The sequence below is a fragment of the Amia ocellicauda genome, chromosome 5 (genome assembly GCF_036373705.1).
Source record: "Amia ocellicauda isolate fAmiCal2 chromosome 5, fAmiCal2.hap1, whole genome shotgun sequence".
Classification (NCBI taxonomy): Eukaryota; Metazoa; Chordata; class Actinopteri; order Amiiformes; family Amiidae; genus Amia; species Amia ocellicauda.
The window spans coordinates 1,178,684-1,198,235 of record NC_089854.1 but is presented as its reverse complement, the minus strand read 5'-3'; the positions used below and the strand labels follow the sequence as shown (position 1 = coordinate 1,198,235).

Here is a 19,552-nt window from a genome sequence, read left to right as displayed (position 1 = left end):
ATTATGAAAGGGGGTCTTGTGTGCTCTGTGGGCTCACTGCTAGGCCTTTACAATGAAGACTGTGTTTTATATCCCTGTAGTCTTCTTTATTTTGCGTATGTTTATTGTTGATACATTAACGGGAGTACTATAATCAGGCTAGACTGAAGACATACAAAACTACACTTCCCGTCGGGCTTCATTTCCGCCCTCGCCCTTCAGACGCGCTCATTTCCGTTTCCTGTGCAGCAGCGCTCCTCATTTGCATACAATTTGGTGTCTTTTTTTCCAAGAGCAACGGAAACGGCGCGGGCGCAGCACCGGACTGTCGTTCAAACTCGCCGAGCCGCGGGTCCCGCAGCCCCGCAGCCCCTCCAGTCGCCGTCGGGTTTCCTGGCTCTTGTGTCTTTTTGTTTTCGCCGGCAGTGTTTTGTTCGACCCCGAGGCTGAAAAGGCAACGCCCGTTTTCGGGACCACTGATCGGCGAGAGTCTGAGCGTCACACCCGCGGACCGAGCGGCGCCGCCGAGCCTGCCTGCACCGGGCCGGTACTCCCGTGTGACAACGCCTCTCCCGCCGGGTCTCCAGTCTCTCCTCCCCGCAGAAGAGCATCACCCGGGTCTCGCTGCTGGTTTTAAACCGAATTAGCGGTCCTCGATACACGGCCCGTACCGATCCTGTCCATCCGACTGCCTGCCTGTTTCTCCCCGCCCGTGCCCGTCGGAGAGCCGCCATGGGCTGCACGCTGAGCGCCGAGGACAAGGCGGCCGTGGAGCGGAGCAAGATGATCGACCGCAACCTGCGGGAGGACGGCGAGAAGGCGGCGCGGGAGGTGAAGCTGCTGCTGCTGGGTGAGTCCCGCACGGACACCGCGTTAAACACACGGGTTTGAATGGACTGAAGCCACCCTGACACCACACCCCCCCGATAGACAGACAGACAGACACACACCCTGACACCACACCCCCAGATATACAGACAGACAGACGGGGACACACACAGACAGACAGACACACACACACCCTGACACCACACCCCCAGATATACAGACAGACGGACACACACCCAGACAGACAGACAGACGGACACACACCCAGACAGACAGACGGACACACACCCAGACAGACAGACAGACGGACACACACCCTGACACCACACCCCCAGACAGACAGACACACACCCTGACACCACACACCCAGACAGACAGACAGACACCCTGACACCAGACAGACAGACAGACACCCTGACACCAGACAGACAGACAGACACCCTGACACCAGACAGACAGACACACACCCTGACACACAGACAGACAGACACACACCCTGACACCACACACCCAGACAGACAGACACCCTGACACACACACAGACAGACAGACACCCTGACACCACACACACGGACGGGGGTGTGACAGGCCGGGCAGTCGGTCACTGAGACCCCCGACACTGAACATGTAGCGGGGCAGTAACACAACACGAGTGAGACACGAACACCTGCATACACGTATACACACACACACACACACACACATATAAACACATGTATACACGTACATATATACACACACACATATAAACACATGTATACACACACACATGTATACACGTACGTATACACACACACATGTATACACGTACGTATACACACACACATGTATACACGTACGTATACACACACACATGTATACACGTACATATATATACACACACATGTATACACGTACATATATATACACACACACATGTATACACACACATGTATACATGTACATATATACACACACACACGTATACACGTACATATACACACACACACACACGTATACACGTACATATACACACACACACACACGTATACACGTACATATATACACACGTATACACGTACATATACACACACACATGTATACACGTACATATACACACACACACACACACACATGTATACACGTACATATACACACACACGTATACACGTACATATACACACACACACACACGCTCGCACGGAAACATTACATTTGCCACATCTCTATGTAGTAGCGAGAGCCAGGAGCCGTGTTTCCTGGTTTGATTACAAACAGAAATGAGATTCATTTCACTGTTAATATAAATTAAAATAATCTGAAAACTGCCATAAAATCACCAGGTCTGCCTCCCTTACAACGAGTGACCAAACCGTTCAGAGCTCTGGTTTTGCTAGTCACAGTGAGTGCCGTCAGGAGTAATACAGGGCAGGTCTGGGGTAAGAGGCCGGAGACATCCGCACACTGTTCACAGCCATGCTATCTGAATGGAGGAAGCAGCTTTTAGACACTTGCTGAATGAAAAAGCCCAACTCGCAGATGCATAGCTAAGGAAGGGCTAAAAGGAGCCACACTGGAGAGGTTGTGCTGGCAGTGTGCCCGGGCTGTGGGCAGGTAAATCGTGCCCATGTGGCCAGTGCACTTCTCAGCCTGGTGTAGCAGGAGCTGCCCCTCAGCCCTCTCCAGAGCTCTCCTCAGCACTTCCACTGCAGAAGAGGACTGTCGAACAGGGGGCTGTTCCTTAAATGACTGCATGACAGACGCTTTGTCGCAGCAGCGGGCATTTACTACGCCTCAGCGCAGAAGGCACTGCATAAAAAAATGAGGATTAGCCAACTTCCACGATCAACATGCACCCCCTCCCGTTAACCAGGAGCTCGCCTGGCCGCCAGCGGGGATAAGCTCCTCTCGGCGAGGTGTACATTTCACTCCAGCTCATCAGAGGGGATACGGGCGGCTTACTGTCCCCTGAGACTGATCCACTCAATCAGAGCGCATCCCGGCACACCACGGCTCTCAGCGCCGCTCCCCATGTTTGAAGTGTTCCTGTATGAAGTCGTGTTCTTGGTCAGTCAGATGTGAAATCACCCAAACGGCTGTGGCAAGGGCCTGCGACTGCTGCGTTCGAGAGAGATGAGCACGGGCTCATTCTAGTGGAGAAAGGGAGTGTTGTTAGTAATTCATATCCTTGAAAATGTGGCAGCATATCTGTATTCATATTCGTGTGTGTGTTGCTCTGTATTTGGAAGTCATCATACCCTCTAATTTCCAGTAATCTGGTTTAGAATTTCCTCCTTTCTAACATCTCTCTGAAAGACTTGTGACTGTTGTCTTCCCAGCTCATTTGCTCATGCTTGAAAACCTCTGTCCGCTGTTTTTGCATGTGTGCGATATTAATGGAAACATTGCAGCTCAGTGCCTGTGCAGAGCGTGGCGTGTGCAGGAGGGCACTATTGTTGTGGTGCTTGTGCCCTGCTGTTCTCTGAAACCTGGGGCAGATGCAAATGGGGGTATTTGCATGGCTGCCCACGGCTCATCAGATCGTGGCACTGGAACACAGTGTGTCTGGAAGCCCCTGTCAATTGGGCGTCTTTTCGTACCTGCTCCTGACGGGCCCGAGTGCCTCTCCTCTGCCTTGGCGCGACAGGCTTCTCTGCAGCCCTTTCTCTCAGTGCAGTTTGGTGTCCTTCTCCAGCACTCGTCCCTCTCTTATCCCATCAAGACTGTTCCCTCAGTCTGTTTCTGTCACAGCATCGACGGTGTGCTTGATCACAGCCCGGCCTACCTTCCTCTGCAGCAGCTGTTTATTGTGCAGATTACTCTGCTGCACGAGGGTTCATCTTATCTCCTCCTGCAGCACTCATTTCCTGTGCTGTGTACAAGTTGCACTGACAGCCTGGCCATTCGGGTGCCAGTAGGTGACAGATTAGGGACACTGCCACATGCAGGTTATACACAGCCTCTCACTGCAGGTTGTGAATATGCATGTTGTACAGCCCTCAGCGTGCGGGGGTCTGCCAGGGTCTGCCTGAGTGGGAAACACTTTACAGCACTGCGGGACATCGTTAGCTGAACAGCGTTCTGTGACTGTACAGCTCGACACTAATAAGAGTATCTGTCTCCCCCATTTCGGTGCCTGTAGCCCCAGGGTACATGGCTCAGTGCTGTACAACACGCATATTCACAACCTGCAGTGAGAGGCTGTGTATAACCTGCGTGTGGCAGTGTCCCTAATCTGTCACCTACTGGCACCCGAACGAGCCCAGTGGGAGCAGCGCTCTCCTCTCATTTGTTACCTTTTATTCATTTTCGTATTTGAAAGGCCCTCCTGCAGGCCATCGGGGTATCTCAGGGGCAGCTTTAGTGATTAGTCTTTTAGTCTCAGGCCCAGGCTGCAAAAGAGCTGCTTTGCCTGGAGCGATGGTGTCAGACAAGGCACTTCTGCTCCATCCTCCCCTCCGGCGGCTGGTGCTATGAGCGGACTGTACCGTGGAGGACAGCTGAGCTCTGTCTCTCCTGTATCCACAGTGACACTTCGCTTGCTTTCTACCTCTGTGTCTGTGGTGCAACAGCATGTGCAGACTCGAGGATATTAGTACAGGAGATTCACTGATAAAGTAGCCCCTTTGGGTTTTGATCAGATTTGAGGTTTATACCTCGTGTTGATCTGTGGTTTAGACCTCAACAGTTGTTCACATCAAGGCTGGAGTGAGAGCCAGGGTTAGTGCAGACTGCAAGGAGGGCTGGTGTAACATTTTATTTCCTCCTCTCCCTCTCCCTGAAAACTAATTTTCTGGAGCCTTAACTTGAATTCTGTAATTTGGAGCTGGCTGTGCTTGCCGTTGTGCGTGGGCTGTTAGCCGTGTGTCATTGATCTTACTGCTTCTTCCCTCTTCCTTGGTGAGATTTGAGTGCAAGATGCTTCGTGCTTGCAGGGACTTTCCTGCTAAAACCGACAGTGAGGCCCGTGTGGTGGGGAAGCACAGTGGTCATCTCTGCAGCAGTTGTGCTCAATGGAAGTGATACTCTGGCGCTCTGTATTTATGAGAACCGACTCCTTACTTCTACTGAGTGCAGTGGGGTTTTTTGCAGTTTGCAGTGGAGTTTCGCAACTGCGGTTTCTGCAGAGTCCTGTGACTTCCAGGCCACGGACTGAGCCAGCAGATGTGTTCTCTGAGAAACTGAAAGGTGGGCTGTTGAGGATCACACTTAATCCTTAGTTATCTCGCCTCAAAAATCCTCAGGGAACAAAGCTCCGCTGTGATACAGTGAAATGGGGGGGAGTACAATTTGAGGGAGGCACTTTCCCTGTAAAAGTAAAGAGGGGGTCTGTTTACATCATCAGGAGCAACTTAATGAAGGGGCCCCTGACACTCCCCCACCCGCTCCAGCCAGGCATGTGCTTTGCCAGTCTGCCACTGGCACATGGATGGCATTGTGCTTTAGGTGCACTTGACCACCCTCTCGTGCTCGTGGCTTTACTGGGCAAAAAGTGCAGCGTTTGGAAACTGGGATCATGAGGCCAGAAGCAAGTGGCTCATTCCCAGCAGCCACAGGGAGGGCCTCAGTGCGGCGAGCCTCTGCAGAGTCCAGTGTGTTACTATTTAATAATTTAATCGCTTCTCTGCAGTCCTGGCACGTCTCTCTGCCGCCTGTTAGTTCTCCCTCTGGTAGTGACGTTTCTGAAGTCGTAACATCGTGGATTGTGCCTGCTTCCTTCACTGAGGCATGGCTGTGTGTAAAGGACAGCTCTAACGTGTGCATGTGCTCTGTGCTGCTCACTTATAACTGTACGTGTGTATAAAGGAAGGAGTGATTAAGAAACATCTCTTGATGAAATTATTAATGTAATTGCATGACAGTGAGCAAACGCATCCTTTGTAGGACTGCTGGTGTGAACTGCACTAGATTGCTGTCTAATCTTGTGCACAGGGTTGTACAACATCCTTGGTTCTACTCATCCCGTCGTGTTTCTGATGTGTGGATACCCTGTCTCGAGAGGTCGTATTGATGTAATAAGTGTGAATTCCCTGCTGTCTCGCACCCTTCCTGTGGCTGCTGTGGCCCCGGGGCCCCGCTCCTGGTCCTACTGCTGCTAGGGCTGGAGTCGGCCATGGGACAGGGGTTTGTGTTTGGACACACCGGGGAGGTTTGGCTCCCCTGAACACGCAGGCCACAGGATTGCACTTTGTCTGCCCTGGTGCCTGAAATAGAGCCAGATGGTCATAAATAATCATGGGTTTCAGACGCATACCGAGGGGATTATTCAGTCCTTACTGTTCCCAGGGCTAATGCCATTCAATTGCTGCAGGGGAGCTTAATAGGCCTTCATTTTTCCTGGTTTCAGCAGCCTGCAAAGAAGTTTTCCTCTTGGAACTTTTTTTTTTTCCTTTTCTCCTTCCTGTCTTTGTTTAGTGCAATTGTAGTCTGTCCGTTCTTATCCCGGAGGCCTGGTTCCTCTCTTTGTCTCTCTATGGACTGATGCCCCCCCGACCCTGGCTGTTGGGCTGCTCTCCCTCTTTGTGTCAAAGCTACCGCTGATGTACTGACCACGGGGGCCACTGAGGGTGGGGGCGCTTGACACAGAGCTGCCACATCGCTCGCTGGCTTACACCTCTCTCCTGCTGAGACTGTCAGAGAAATGATGACACGTAATAAGTAATGGAGGAGTTACTCTGCCAGATGAACTTGGGCCTGCTGACTGTCGTGAACACGCTCAAGTGTCGGGCCACTCCTTGTTTAGGGACGAATGTGTAGCCACGCTTCCTCTGCCTCCTTGTACTCAGTCAAGCAATGCAGCGCTGTGGACCACAGATGTTTTCTGAAGGTGCTTCACTAAACGGCTTTTCATTATTGCCCTGTGGGTTCCCCTGTGAAACAGGCATGGGGCTGTGCCAGGTGTCTGCTGAGTGGGGCTGTGCCAGGTGTCTGGGCGATTGGGCCATGCTCTGTGGGGACGCAGGCATCTCTTCTTGCACAGTTTCACCTAGCCAGTTCTGCCTATTGTTTATGGAAGGGTGGTTACTGTGTTTTTAATGATACAGATCACTTTTGTGTAAGTAAAGCCACAGTAAAAGGTTAGCAGATTCTGACCTTTAAAGCCCCAGCTCTATCACAATACAAATGTCCATTGCAGCTGATTCCATTGTTGTGGTGGCAGTGCCGGCACCGCAGGCCCCCCCTTGCGCCATGGCACAGTCAGGGAATTCAGACAGGAGGGGAATTCTCTTCATTGCTTTTTTAATATATTTTTTAAACTTCTGCATCATGTGCTCACATAACATTCTGCACATCTGTCTGTCTGCACGTTTATTTCACGTGTCAGAAACACTCGCATCCTCTGTCCAATGTATGTGGGAACACAGAGCCGGAGCTGAGCGGAAATATAACTGGAAACTGCCCTGTGCCTGGTCCGCGCCCTGTCAATTATCACCGTCTTCGCTCTGGCCATTACCCATCCATTACCGCTAGATTATACGCCAGCCTGAGGGCTCATGTCTGTGGGGCGCTGTGTGCTTGGATCATCCACCGAGCCGTGCATGTCATCCAATCCGCTGCCTCCGTCCCCCCTGATGGTAGAAAGCTCTCTCTGTGCGTTACTCTTTTCTTTTTTGCCCCTATCTTCTCATTGAGGAGAATGTGGAAAGTTTTTAAATCAGGAGAACAAAAGCGGCAGTGTTGGTAGTTAAGCTCCTACTGCTGGCTCCCAATAAAAGGATTCCTGTTTCTGTCGAAGGCAGTGTTTGTGGTGCGATAATGTGCTCTGGTATTCGCAATGTTTTAAAATTGCCAGTGTAGATAAGCTGATAGCGGGTTGTGCTTCAAGAATGTGCGTTTGTATTGATGTGTAGGTGTCGCTGGGCCCTGCAGAGCTGTGTGTGTGTGTGTGTTGCTGTGTGAGTGCAATCTGGGAATGAAACATGTCAGAGCAAGATCCTCCTCGGCTGTGCTGTTGCAACGAGCAGTTTAAACAGCTGGCAGATAGTCCTGTTTTACTGCTCACCCCCCCCCCACTGTTGTTTATTTTTGAAACACTGTGCCCCAGCATTGAGGAAGCAGTCTTTGTTCGTGACCAGAGAGCGCCTTCCTCCCCGGGGGAGAGCAGATGGGTGACTGGCCGTTTGCTCTGCTGTTAACATCTCCAGATGTTGAAGTGGCCTCCTCCCGCACAGCTCTGACCTTGCTGCGTGAAGCCCTGCTCCCCTCGGTGTTCCTGCCCTTTATCACCCGCTTCCCCGAGCATTGCCCGAGCCTCGTTCTCATCCTGTTTGTTTACATCGCCCAAAGGTTATCACAGCTGCAGGAGTAGCCGCTTCCTTCCCTCCACAACGCCACTCGCTGTTCTTTGTCTCGAAACCTCTGCGTGACAATGGCTGCCGTGACCATCTTCAGAGCTGAGAGAGATTTGTGGGAAAACTTATTTTTTTCGATGACAGGAAATGCCTGATGGTTTAAGTTCCCTAGAACACGATGCATCCTAATTTGGTCATCTGTGTTTCTGTTTGAATCCTATATTGGACAGTCGTTTCCATCGTGCTCAGTTTGCTTGCTCTCCTGTCTCCGCCTGTTCTCGTTTCTAAGAAAACCTCTCCCCAACCAGTCCTGGATTGACTCCCACAACAGGCCGTGCCGCTTTCTGGCAGCTTGTCAATGTTTTATAGTAGATGCATTATTCTGTCTGCAGTGTTTCCTCGCTTGCGATTCTTCTGAGATTAATGTGGAAGTATCTGATAAGGTGTTCATTTCTGTATGATCTGAAATGAAAGGGGTGATGCCCGCTCTGTGGACGGGGCAGTCCTTCCTGAGTGCGGTAGTTACGCTCTCAGGCTAACGTTAAGCCAGATGAGTGGCCTAGCCTGGCTCCTCAGCGCACCACCTCCCCCTCTTGCTCCCCAGTGCAGTGTGTTGGTTTCAGCGCTCTGCCTTTCCTCCCTGTCATTGTAGCTCAGAGCCCGTCCGTCTGACTGAGGTGTGGGACATGATTGAACACACACTCTGGGCGAGAGGAAATCGCTAGGAGGCAGGCTGAAATGTTCTCGGGAATTTAAAACTAATCCCCTTCCATTAATCTCGAAAAGAATTAAGGCACAAACAGATTTTTCACATCTTTTTCAAAACCATAAAACTTTGTTTAAAGGCCTTGAGGTCCTTTAAACCAGTGACTGAAGGAAGTGGTAGAGGCCCGTGTCCAAGCTGTCATCTTTCCCTTGTGATTGCATGTTATTTGAGAAATCTGTTACATCATTAAAATGCTTCAAGACACAGCCTAGCACTTGAGACCGAAACATTGCATCAAAGAAGACCTGCGAAGAGTTTGAGACTTCCTCCATTTTACTTCTGTAGTTGTGTTGAAGAGAACAGTTTCTAGGCCCCACCCTGTGTTTGTGGTTTTCTATTGCCAGAGATTCCTGGTGTAGATCTTCTTCCACTGGCACAATATCAAATTACCTGATTAAGGATTCCTGAAGAACCCACCAAAGACTGAGGACCAATAAAGTCATTCTTCTGCTTTTTGTCATACTTGTGGGTTTCTGGGCTGCATACTGCACATTTGATTCCATATGTGTGTTTGGAAAGTCTCGTAACTGAAACTAAAAGCCATAGTCCCTTGTTTCTCTTTCTGTCATCTCTCAGTGGTGAGAGAGCCCTGCAGGTGGACGGTCAGTCTTGGACACTGAACAGATTTTAATAGTTTTCTCCTGTGTGAGGAGAAGTGAAGCGTGAAGTTGGGCCCTGCTTGAGCCTGGGGCCGTGTTCGTCTCGCTCTCCTCCTGAATAACTCGACCCTCAGAGGCGACGGCACGCAGTCCAGGCTCTGTTGAAGCTCTCGCCTGTTTCGCTGAGTGGCCTGCGCCACCTGGGCCTGCATTATCGAACTGTTGCGCTCGTGGAGAATTGGATTAGCAAGCGACTGGCAGCTGCGCTTGGCAGCCTGAACTTTGGACCGCAGATAAAGCTGGCAGGGGCTGCTCTCCTGGCGCCGTGGGCAGATGGCTCCCCGGCAGGGCCTGTGAGGAGCCCAGCCCCGTGGTGTTGGAGGCTCACCTGAGGGCACAGCGCTCTGCTGCAGCGCTGTGTGTGAGCAGGCGTGTGGCATCTTGCTGGGAATGAAACACAGGAATTTTCCACGCATCCCAAAGGCTCTCCCTGCAGCCCAATGCATGCCGTGATCTATAAATACAGTCCAATAGAGCAGGGCTACAGAGATTAAAACATTAAGTTTGCATGTTCATTAACACGCTGCTTTGTCAGCCCCATGCTGTAGGAACGGAGCAACGTAATATTAGAGGGGCCCTGTGCGATGCGGAGAACACAGACGGAACATAGCATTCAGGGGAAAAATGTGAACCTGGCCCTTGAACACGTTACAGCAAAGTCAGTTTAAACATACTATACATGTATTAAACACACACCGAAATAGCATTGTGTTGATGTAACGAGGCTTTGAAAAATGCAAGAATCATGGGAATGCAAGAAAAATATTTTTAGCACCTTTCATAAACCCTACACAACCTGTAAAAAAGCGTCGCCTCCTCACTCTTGCTACTGTAGCTCCAGTGAAAACAACCAATAAGTTATAATTTACAGCTCCTGATGTGTCAAAGCGACCTTCGCTCACATCCACAGTGAAGCCAGACTGTACAGCAGTGAGGTTGTCCTGTTTGCCTGGTACTTGCAGAGCGGGTCGGCTCCGTGGAAAGTCATTCAGCTCCATTCTTAACAACGACCACGCTGCTAGGAAGTTGCTGTGACAATGTGGGAAGCGCTCACTTGGCGTTTTAAATGGGGCTTTTTTATTCTACATCTTCTTTTGGGAAATGGAGTCCATCTGCCCAAACCTTAAACGCTGTTTCAGGGTTTCCCGCAGAGAGAGAGAAAAAAATGTTGCATACAGGGCACACAAAATCCAAACCTTAACAAGAAATGTTATCAGACAAACATTTTCTTTATTTGCCCACAATGGTAAATTGCAGGGACATAACAACTGTATACAAAACCTCAAAATATTACGATTCAAATTAGCAGTGCAAATCCCAATTTAAATCTTTATCATATGTACAATATTATTTATATTAAATTTAGAAAGTGTGTAAATCACTAATTAGAGAACAAAAGAACAAACATGGGAAGCAGTGTGTGTGTGTGTGTGTGCGTGCGTGCGCGTGTCACAGATCATGTCTGCTCGCCACTTTTTCATATTTGGCCCTCTTATAAGAGGACAACCATTTTGCTGCTACCTGGCTAGGGTTAAATTGCTCCAATTGGCAACCTTCTGTGCTGATACAGATTGTCTTCAGCAGTGAAGACATGGAAGTTAATGCAATCGAAGTTCCGTTCATGCTGCACCAGCTTCATACTTTACAGTGTAATCAGAAAATTGGCCATTTAATCAGTTCATATCAGATTAAGTAGCTTTACAGCCCTTTAATAAACTTACATTAGTAAAATGTTTTATCACTGCTCATTGTTGGGACACTTAAGGGTTAAATACTAACATACTGATCAAATTAATTACAACTTAATTTTTTTTGTACAATGTTATATTTACACTGGTTTCGAATCTACATCAAATGTGTGATTTGAAAGAAATACACATGTAAAACATTTTGTATGTATTATGGATTTCCTTGCCAGGTGTGCAACTTACAAATGCACATAATATGTGAAAATTAGGTTAAAATGTATACGTACACCACTAAAACATGCATATTATTTTACTGTTGAACTGACAATCTTTAAAATATTATATTTATGTTGTGCTTTGCCATATATAGCATGAAATTCATAAGATCCTTTATGACATGACTCAAGGGCGATTCACACCCCCTGACTAGGTGGCGCTGCCCATTCAGGGAGCTCTGTCTCTAGCAGAATCACATCTTTGTCTCACAGTGCTCATGTTGTGCAGTCCCTTCTGAGCAGCTGTGCGGCTGTGCACACTTTTTAGTCTGTGGATGCGTGACCTGGTGACGTCTTTTCCAGCTGAGTTCATGCAGACGGCTAACTTGGACAGATTTGTCGCATAGTCTGTGAAGATTCTGCGTGTTGTGAACGCAGCCATGGACTCTACGCAGACATGATTTTCAATCACATAATAGACTACAGCCACCAAGTAGAATAACGATGCGCCATCGATTCACCTCACACACAAACAAGCACACAAACCCTCACTTCACATACAAGCAGCTCTGTCTCACACACACACACACACACACACACACACACACACAAAACTGTATCGCACAGGTGCAACTGCGGTAAATTCATTCATCATGCATTTTATGATTTTTTTTCATAGCACATGACATATGTCACACTGTACAGTCCTGCAGTACGCCCGTCTCCCCCTGCAGATCTCAGCTGATCAGGGGTTCATACTGCAGCCTCTGTAAGCCCCCTATACAGGCAGGAAACGCTCATAGATCAGCGATCGTGTTGCCCTGGCTGACGATGTCACTTTTTGTTCTTGTTTTGCAGGAGCTGGGGAGTCTGGGAAGAGCACCATCGTAAAGCAGATGAAGTAAGTCCAGTTTACTCATGATGCATTTGAAAAAGGGCATTGAAATAAGACGTGGAGCCAGATCTCTGCCCTTCAGGATAGATTTAGTGCCGTGTCAGTCCTGTCTGTAATTATTCCAGCCCCGTTACCTCAGAGCCCCTTTGAAGCCCGTCTGTCCCCCAATAACTCGTACACACGTCCCCATGTCCGCTGGCTCTGACACACCTCCTCTCCCTAGGATCATCCATGAAGACGGCTACTCTGAGGAGGAGTGCAAGCAGTACAAAGTGGTGGTGTACAGCAACACCATCCAGTCCATCATTGCCATCATCCGGGCCATGGGCCGCCTCAAGATCGACTTCGGGGACCCAGAACGGGCTGTGAGTATCGGCTCCATAGCAGTGTCTGTGTGTCTGTGATTTTGGGAGCTTTGAACTGCTGCCCCTACTCTGCTTAACTGCACACCGGCTCTGAATATTATAATGTAAGCAGGGACCTTGTCTCTCCACGCCTCCAGCCCTGACGGTAGTCATGCCTGTGGTAAAAGGCAATTGATGTAAAAGATGCCCATGTGAGTCTGAGTCGGTCTCCAGTAATGAAGGAATGTTCTGACCATTAAATTGGAAGCCAAGAGGACAGTCTCTCAACACTACAGAGCACTGAAATCTGATCCTGCCACCAGCGCGTGGTGAGGAGCACATAATGATCCCCCTGGACCTGCCTGGCACCACGAGCGCTCTGTGGGGAAGGACTGGACACGGGCCAGTTACAGACGTGATGAGGACTGAGGTCTAGAACAATGTATTAAAGATGTATTTCTCCTGGCGCACAAGGCAGCGAGCAGCGCTGGGCCCGAGACACCACGACTCGCTCTTGCCAGCAATGAGCTGTGAAAAGACACCTACTGTCGTTTTTGGACACATTAATAAGTCTGTATTGTTATAATTTGAGTGGAGTCCAACTCTTTCGATCCTCTGCTAGGAGACGTGTGCGTGGGTTGTTGAACGAGTACCAGTAGGTTTCGTCGCACCAGACGACTGCTCCCGCTCTCCTCCGTGTCCGACAGGGTGGCTGGGCCTGCCGCTCAGTGCTGTGGCCGCCTTTTCCAGGTGGCGCGGTCTGGCCGGTGTCACTGAGCCCCCGTGGCCGGGGCAGTGTGGGGATGCAGAGAGCGGCAGGCTGGGTTTAGTCGGTACCAGCCCCGTCCTCCTCTCCCAAACATAGCACAGAAAGCTGCTTCCTTCAGCACCTGCGATGTGGGTCAGGCTGCAGCGTTGTATTTTATTCATTCGCAAACGTGAAATGCAGGCTTCGAGAGAAAAAAGACGTGTTGGGTATGTCGTGTCTTCCATGTCTGTTTCATCCCTCATGTACAGCGGAGTGCCGACACTGCGGGCAGCTCACTGCACTGCGTGTTTACGTGTTCAGATGACTTGTCACGTGTGCCGAGTCGACTCTTCGTGTGAAATCTGTTCCTATCAAAGGCTTTGTAGCAGAGAGTTGTTCTTGTACCAATAATAGGGAAGCAGTGTTGAGTGTGGATTGGATCCTCATGCTCTGTTCTCCGATGGCAGGAGTTGTGAGTGTCTGTGATACAAATCTTTAAAATGCTCCAGCCTCACTGTGTGTTGCTGGCCTTGCAGGACGACGCCCGGCAGCTGTTTGTGCTGGCCGGCACCGCGGAGGAGGGCATCATGACAGCCGAGCTGGCAGGGGTGATCCTCAGGCTGTGGAAGGACGGGGGGGTCCAGGCCTGCTTCAACCGCTCCAGAGAGTACCAGCTCAACGACTCGGCCTCCTAGTAAGAGCCTTTCCTCTTCTCACACTGCATAACACCGCCTGCTCGGGTACTGGGTCTGATGCACGGATACGAGCACAGAGGGAGGCGGGAGGGAGGGAGTATGAAACCTCGTCTCAATGTGCACTTTTGTCCCAACAGGAGCTAAGTTTAGAAGGAAGGAAATCCTTATTACTTGTACAACATGTATAACTTGTTTATTATAGTAATTTAAAATGTATTCATGATCCATTTGCCCCCCAAAAAAAAAAAAGTGTTGATGGTTTACAATCTGTATGATTCCCCATGGTTTGCCAAGCGGTGTGCTTGTAAAAACACAGCAGAGACGCTGTTACTCTGGCCTGCACTGTACCTGCACGGCCTGGGGCATGAAGTCACACGCTTCATCTCCCTCCGCTGCTTGTGGGAACTTGTGTTAGAGATAGAAATGATCCCAGAGAGAGAGAGATGTTGCTTCTAGCTCTTCGCTCATGGCTTCCTGATATGTATTTATTTAATTAATGTATAAAGTTGATGAGGGAGATGTGTCAGACGTGTGAGCTCTGCTCTTCCAGAAAGCTCATCAGATGCAGCTGAGAAACGGCTCTCTGGAGCGGCACTTTGCAGTCTTCTCAGATCCTGGTTCGCTCGTGCGCTCGGTGCTGCACTGCTGCTGTGATGTGGAAAACTCAGAACTGCAGCTGTGGGCTGATGCCACACGATGCTTGTCTTCCCTGCAGCGACGCTGAGAGAGCTGTCACAGTCCTATTGATCGCTGCGTCCCAACAGTGTGGAGCCAGAGTGCCATGTCATGTGGCACCCTTTAGCTGCCTTGCTTTTTTTTTTTATCCAGGCTGAACGATCGCCCTTATCATTTATCCGTCCCTGAAATACAAAGACCCGTACTCAAATTAATTTATGTTCTGTCGTTGTTATTTAATGTGGCAGAGCCCCATCCTCTGTCAGATGCTTTCAGTTTTGGTCTCGATTCATATCAGTTTGTCAACATCCTGTTTTTGAGAGACCGGTGCTGTGTGGGGTTGCCACATTGTAACCCGAGATCATACTGTTCAGAGACGGATAAAAGATGTCGTGTCACCCTCCCCCCCGTAGTTACCTCAACGACCTGGACAGGATATCGCAGCAGTCGTACATCCCCACACAGCAGGATGTGCTTCGGACCCGAGTGAAGACCACGGGCATCGTGGAGACGCACTTCACTTTCAAGGACCTCTATTTCAAGTGAGTAACTCAAGCGCACCAAAGAGCGTCTTCCTCTCTGGGGGGGATTCTTGGTTTGCTGGAATCGTTGACCACCATGTGACCTGCGCTGTCTGCCCCCCCCCCCCCCGTCTTGTCGTTCCATCGGTGTGACCCAATTACACTGTGATCTTTCCTCCGATTGAATCCATTAGCTGCGGCGCGGGGGAGTCTGTGACGCACGCGCTGTGGCCTGTGGGACCTTAAGCAGCAGAAATGTCACCGTCACGCTCTGTCATGGGCACTTACCATCAGCCGCCCCCCTGCCGGTTGGTCACCTCGAGGAGACCCGGGTTTTAAGCATGTGACTCGTCTCACTCTCAGGATGTTCGACGTGGGTGGCCAGCGGTCCGAGAGGAAGAAGTGGATCCACTGCTTCGAGGGCGTCACGGCCATCATATTCTGTGTGGCGCTCAGCGACTACGACCTGGTGCTGGCCGAGGATGAGGAGATGGTGAGTCGCACTGCTCGCTTCACACTCATTGCACATGCACACTAAACAGCAGCAGTGGGGGACAGGATTCATTATTATCCTGGGCTCTCCAGGCCATGGAAATGACTGCTCTGAGCTGCTCCTGAACTTTCTCACTATGCACGTATGTATGCATGCGTGTCATTGTGTGACCAGTCCCCGACGCTGTGGCATTTAACCCCTCACTGCCGCCCTCTCCTGCAGAACCGCATGCACGAGAGCATGAAGCTGTTCGACAGCATCTGCAACAACAAGTGGTTCACCGACACCTCCATCATCCTCTTCCTCAACAAGAAGGACCTGTTTGAGGAGAAGATCAAGAGGAGTCCCCTCACCATCTGCTACCCCGAGTACCCAGGTAAGTGACACGCTCGGCTCACGCTCGGGTCAGGGGCCTGTGAGAGAGTCTGCACACAGCCGGTTTCACAACCCTCCGGCCCGCTGTGGTGAACGCCAGCTGAATCGGGTTCTGCAAGTCTCGAGGGTGTTGTTGGGGGCTGAGCTGGGGGCTGTGGTGACATCTGGCACTGAAGTCGGCGCTCGTGTCCAGCTGTTTCTCGCATGGGAGAGAGATGTAGAAATACAGTATCAACTGACACATTTTTCTCAATTGGTCTGCCTGAATCCATCGCGCATCATAAACTGAAACGCGAAGCCGTCTGGGAATTTTTAACGGCACAAACAAATGTTTCTGGTTGTGCAACGGTGCTTTATTTTATTATTTAGAAGAAAAACATTGCTATTTTTGTCGCAGATTAGCACTGCAGACAAGAAATAAATGATTAGTCTTGCAGTGCTGGCTGGAAGACATGGAAACGAATTCATCTGCACCCCGAACCGCGTCTGTAACAGTTTCACTGTGCGCTGTCAGGGCGTTATCAGGAACTGCTGACCGCCGCGTGAAGCAACACGCGTGGTTAATGACACAACGTGCTTGTTTTCCGTGTTACAGACCGGTTCATCCACTCCGTGGGCCGAGCCGTGTCTGCAGCGCCGGGTTTGCCAGGGTGCGGCCCCCCTGCCCCGGACCTCCTGCTTGTGCTGCTGTGGTGTGAAGACCCGTGCAGCTATTAAGTGATCTGTTGGAGTGGCAGTGTGATGCGAGAAGAAGTCCCCCTCCTCACGGCTCTGTTCTTCTGTTTCAGGGTCCAACACGTACGAGGAGGCGGCCGCCTACATCCAGTGCCAGTTCGAGGACCTGAACCGGAGGAAGGACACCAAGGAGATCTACACCCACTTCACCTGCGCCACCGACACCAAGAACGTGCAGTTCGTGTTCGACGCCGTGACGGATGTCATCATCAAGAACAACCTGAAGGAGTGCGGCCTGTACTGAGGGTCTCACAGGTGGGCCCCCCGGTGCCTTTACTCCCTTTAACTGTGCTGCATTCGGGGGCCTCTTCCTCCCGCTGCCTTGACTGCTCTGGTCTGTGCGTCTTTGTACAGAAGTGTCCTCTGACCTCTGCTCTGTTCTGTCCGCAGTTGGCCGGAGAGCGAGTGGAGTAGGAGGCCCCTCTGCGGAGGACGTCCCGTCTGCGAGGGATGGCGCCAGCTCCTCCCCTGCCCCCCCACTCGCTGTGCTGCATGCAGAATCCTATCCCTCTGCCAAATTCTGCATTTTGGATTATTTTTTTATATAACTCTTATTCTGCCTGATGCTCCGGCACATCGGACTAAGACTGTGTAAATATAGTGTACAATTCCTCTGAGACCATGGACTTCTGCCAGCCCCCCACTCTGGGACACCGGAGACAGTGTCACGCCGGTTGAGGGTGTAGACGTGTGATCAGCACGCAGACGGGGGTTTAACTGCGTCGTCCTCCCGGCGGCCGTACGCAAATTCATCTGCTTTCAGTGGCCTGTTGTCCCTTCAGTCCGTGGTGTCTCGCTGCGGAGAGAATCACTCGACTATGCACAATGCCCAACACCTCCCGCTGGTCCTCTCCGCTGATGTTGTGCTCAAACCCTTTCTAGACTGTTAGAGTAAAAATATATATATATATATACACACACAATTATATATCTAATTGTGTGTGTATATATCTATATAATGAGGACTTTTTTAGGCTTTTACTCACTGTGTTTTGTATATTCTGACCAGTGTTTCCTTTTACTCCTGTTATTTAAGATAGTGTTAATTTCCTTAAGCCTCGCCCCCCCGTCGCTCTGGGGTCCGAAGCCGTGGACTCGTATCGTTTCGGGTCTTATTCGCTCCAAGTGGCCTCTCCCTCCACTCGACAGCTCGCCTCCGAAAAGTTGAGTTTGGTTGCCGTTTAATGACCCGTCTGATTGGCTCGGAGTGGCTCGGGCAGAGCGGCACTTTCCTCCGAGTCCATGGTTGTTTTTTGCTTCCAGAGCGACAGAGTGTCCTGGGGTTTAAAGAGGGACGCTGATGGGAAACATCAATCTGTATTTTGCCAATTCTCTTCATTCTCACCAAGACCCCTCGATAGGAGCGGATTGTTTTTATATCCGAGTCCACGTTCCATTGCCATAACCCGCTTCCTGTGGGGTTGTTGACGAGATTGTCCTCACCGGGCCTCTGTCCAATCTCATTGACTTCGCATGGGGGAGGAGAAAGATCTAAGTATTCACTAATGGTTTGTTTTGATATTTTTAAACTCTTTTGTGTCATTAATTTTCCAGGGCTTTGAAACCAGAGCTCCAGTGTTCCAGGTTGATCTAAATGTGTACCCCCACCCCCCCTTAGCCGGGAGTGCTGCGAAGGGTCAACCCTGCACCGCAGTATCGCATGCTTTCACCACAGTATCTGAATCCTGCCCATTAACACGTACATAGACAGCTGCATTAATCAATAGATTCAGAATACATCGACAGTCACGGGGCCAGTGGGGTGTTGGCTTCACTCGTCCCGAATAAACGGGGTCGAGTCGAGCCCTGACTGTGCCGTTTAATAGCCTCCTGTACAATAGCTCCACGGCATGCCTTTACGCTGTGAAAGTGTCACCGCGTCGCCAGACCATCTTCCCGGAGCGCGCCTGCTGCTCCGCCACTGTCTGTACAGGCTCGTTTATCTTGGCCTTATTAAATGGCGGTGATAGGCTCTTGTGTAATGCCTTGTTTTTTTGTTCCTTTTGTTTTTTTGTTGTTTTTTAATAAAATATGGTTTTGGTGTCAGCCTTTGTCTGAACAATCAAACTTACAGCGGACCTGTCGATGTTGGGTGGCAATGGTAACGGGCGGGGGCTGGATTAAGGGCCTGTGTCTGAGTGATATAGTCTGTGTCTTGTCTTGGGAATTACCTGCCGTTAGAAATGCAAGACTTCACAGCCAGGGGACCCCTAACATGTGACCCTTTCTGTTCCACTGACGCATTCTCAGCCTGTTGTCCACTCTTGGAGACTCAGTCTTTGTGTACTAGTGTGTGCAATGTTCTGTGTGTCTTTATTATGAGGAGCTGAAGACAGACATCTAGGTTTGAATTTCCCTTTCGCAGAGTGAGAGTCTTATCACAGTGACACGAACTCCCCATTGCGTCCGTTAAGAATCCTCTGCTGCACCAGCCGTTTCGTCACCGGCCTGCGGGTGTTGCAAGATCACTGCCGCCAGCCTGGGAGGATGACCCTGCGGACGGTTTCTTCTCTCACCATCCCGGGGCGGGCAGGGAATCGAAATCGAAAGGGCGTCCTGCAATGCCGGGGTGTGGCGGAGCCGCCGGGTAAGTGTTCAGAGAGCGGGTTCGTTCTCATAGGGGTGGCGAGGGTTTGTAGTGGAGTGAAGTTTCACATGATTCACC

At 50.4% G+C, this 19,552-nt stretch overlaps 1 protein-coding gene across 1 annotated transcript; it reads left to right on the top strand.

The window, feature by feature from the left end:
* The first annotated feature begins 232 nt into the window (after window positions 1–232).
* LOC136749127 (guanine nucleotide-binding protein G(i) subunit alpha-3) lies at window positions 233–18,933 on the top strand. Its single transcript, XM_066703095.1, has 9 exons — window positions 233–829; window positions 12,265–12,307; window positions 12,525–12,666; window positions 13,930–14,087; window positions 15,177–15,305; window positions 15,648–15,777; window positions 16,000–16,153; window positions 16,941–17,142; window positions 17,278–18,933. The coding sequence occupies exons 1-8, from the start codon at window positions 712–714 to the stop codon at window positions 17,129–17,131; spliced, it is 1,065 nt and encodes a 354-aa protein (XP_066559192.1). The 5' UTR covers window positions 233–711; the 3' UTR covers window positions 17,132–17,142; window positions 17,278–18,933.
* Window positions 18,934–19,552: the final 619 nt, after the last annotated feature.

Bases quoted from the DNA above. Each gene is read 5' to 3' on its own strand.
- LOC136749127 (XM_066703095.1), top strand. From the start codon at position 712: ATGGGCTGCACGCTGAGCGCCGAGGACAAGGCGGCCGTGGAGCGGAGC. The intron at 14,088-15,176 runs GTAAGAGCCTTT...TCCCCCCCGTAG, and splicing joins CTCAACGACTCGGCCTCCTA to TTACCTCAACGACCTGGACA. The intron at 16,154-16,940 runs GTAAGTGACACG...CTTCTGTTTCAG, and splicing joins CTGCTACCCCGAGTACCCAG to GGTCCAACACGTACGAGGAG.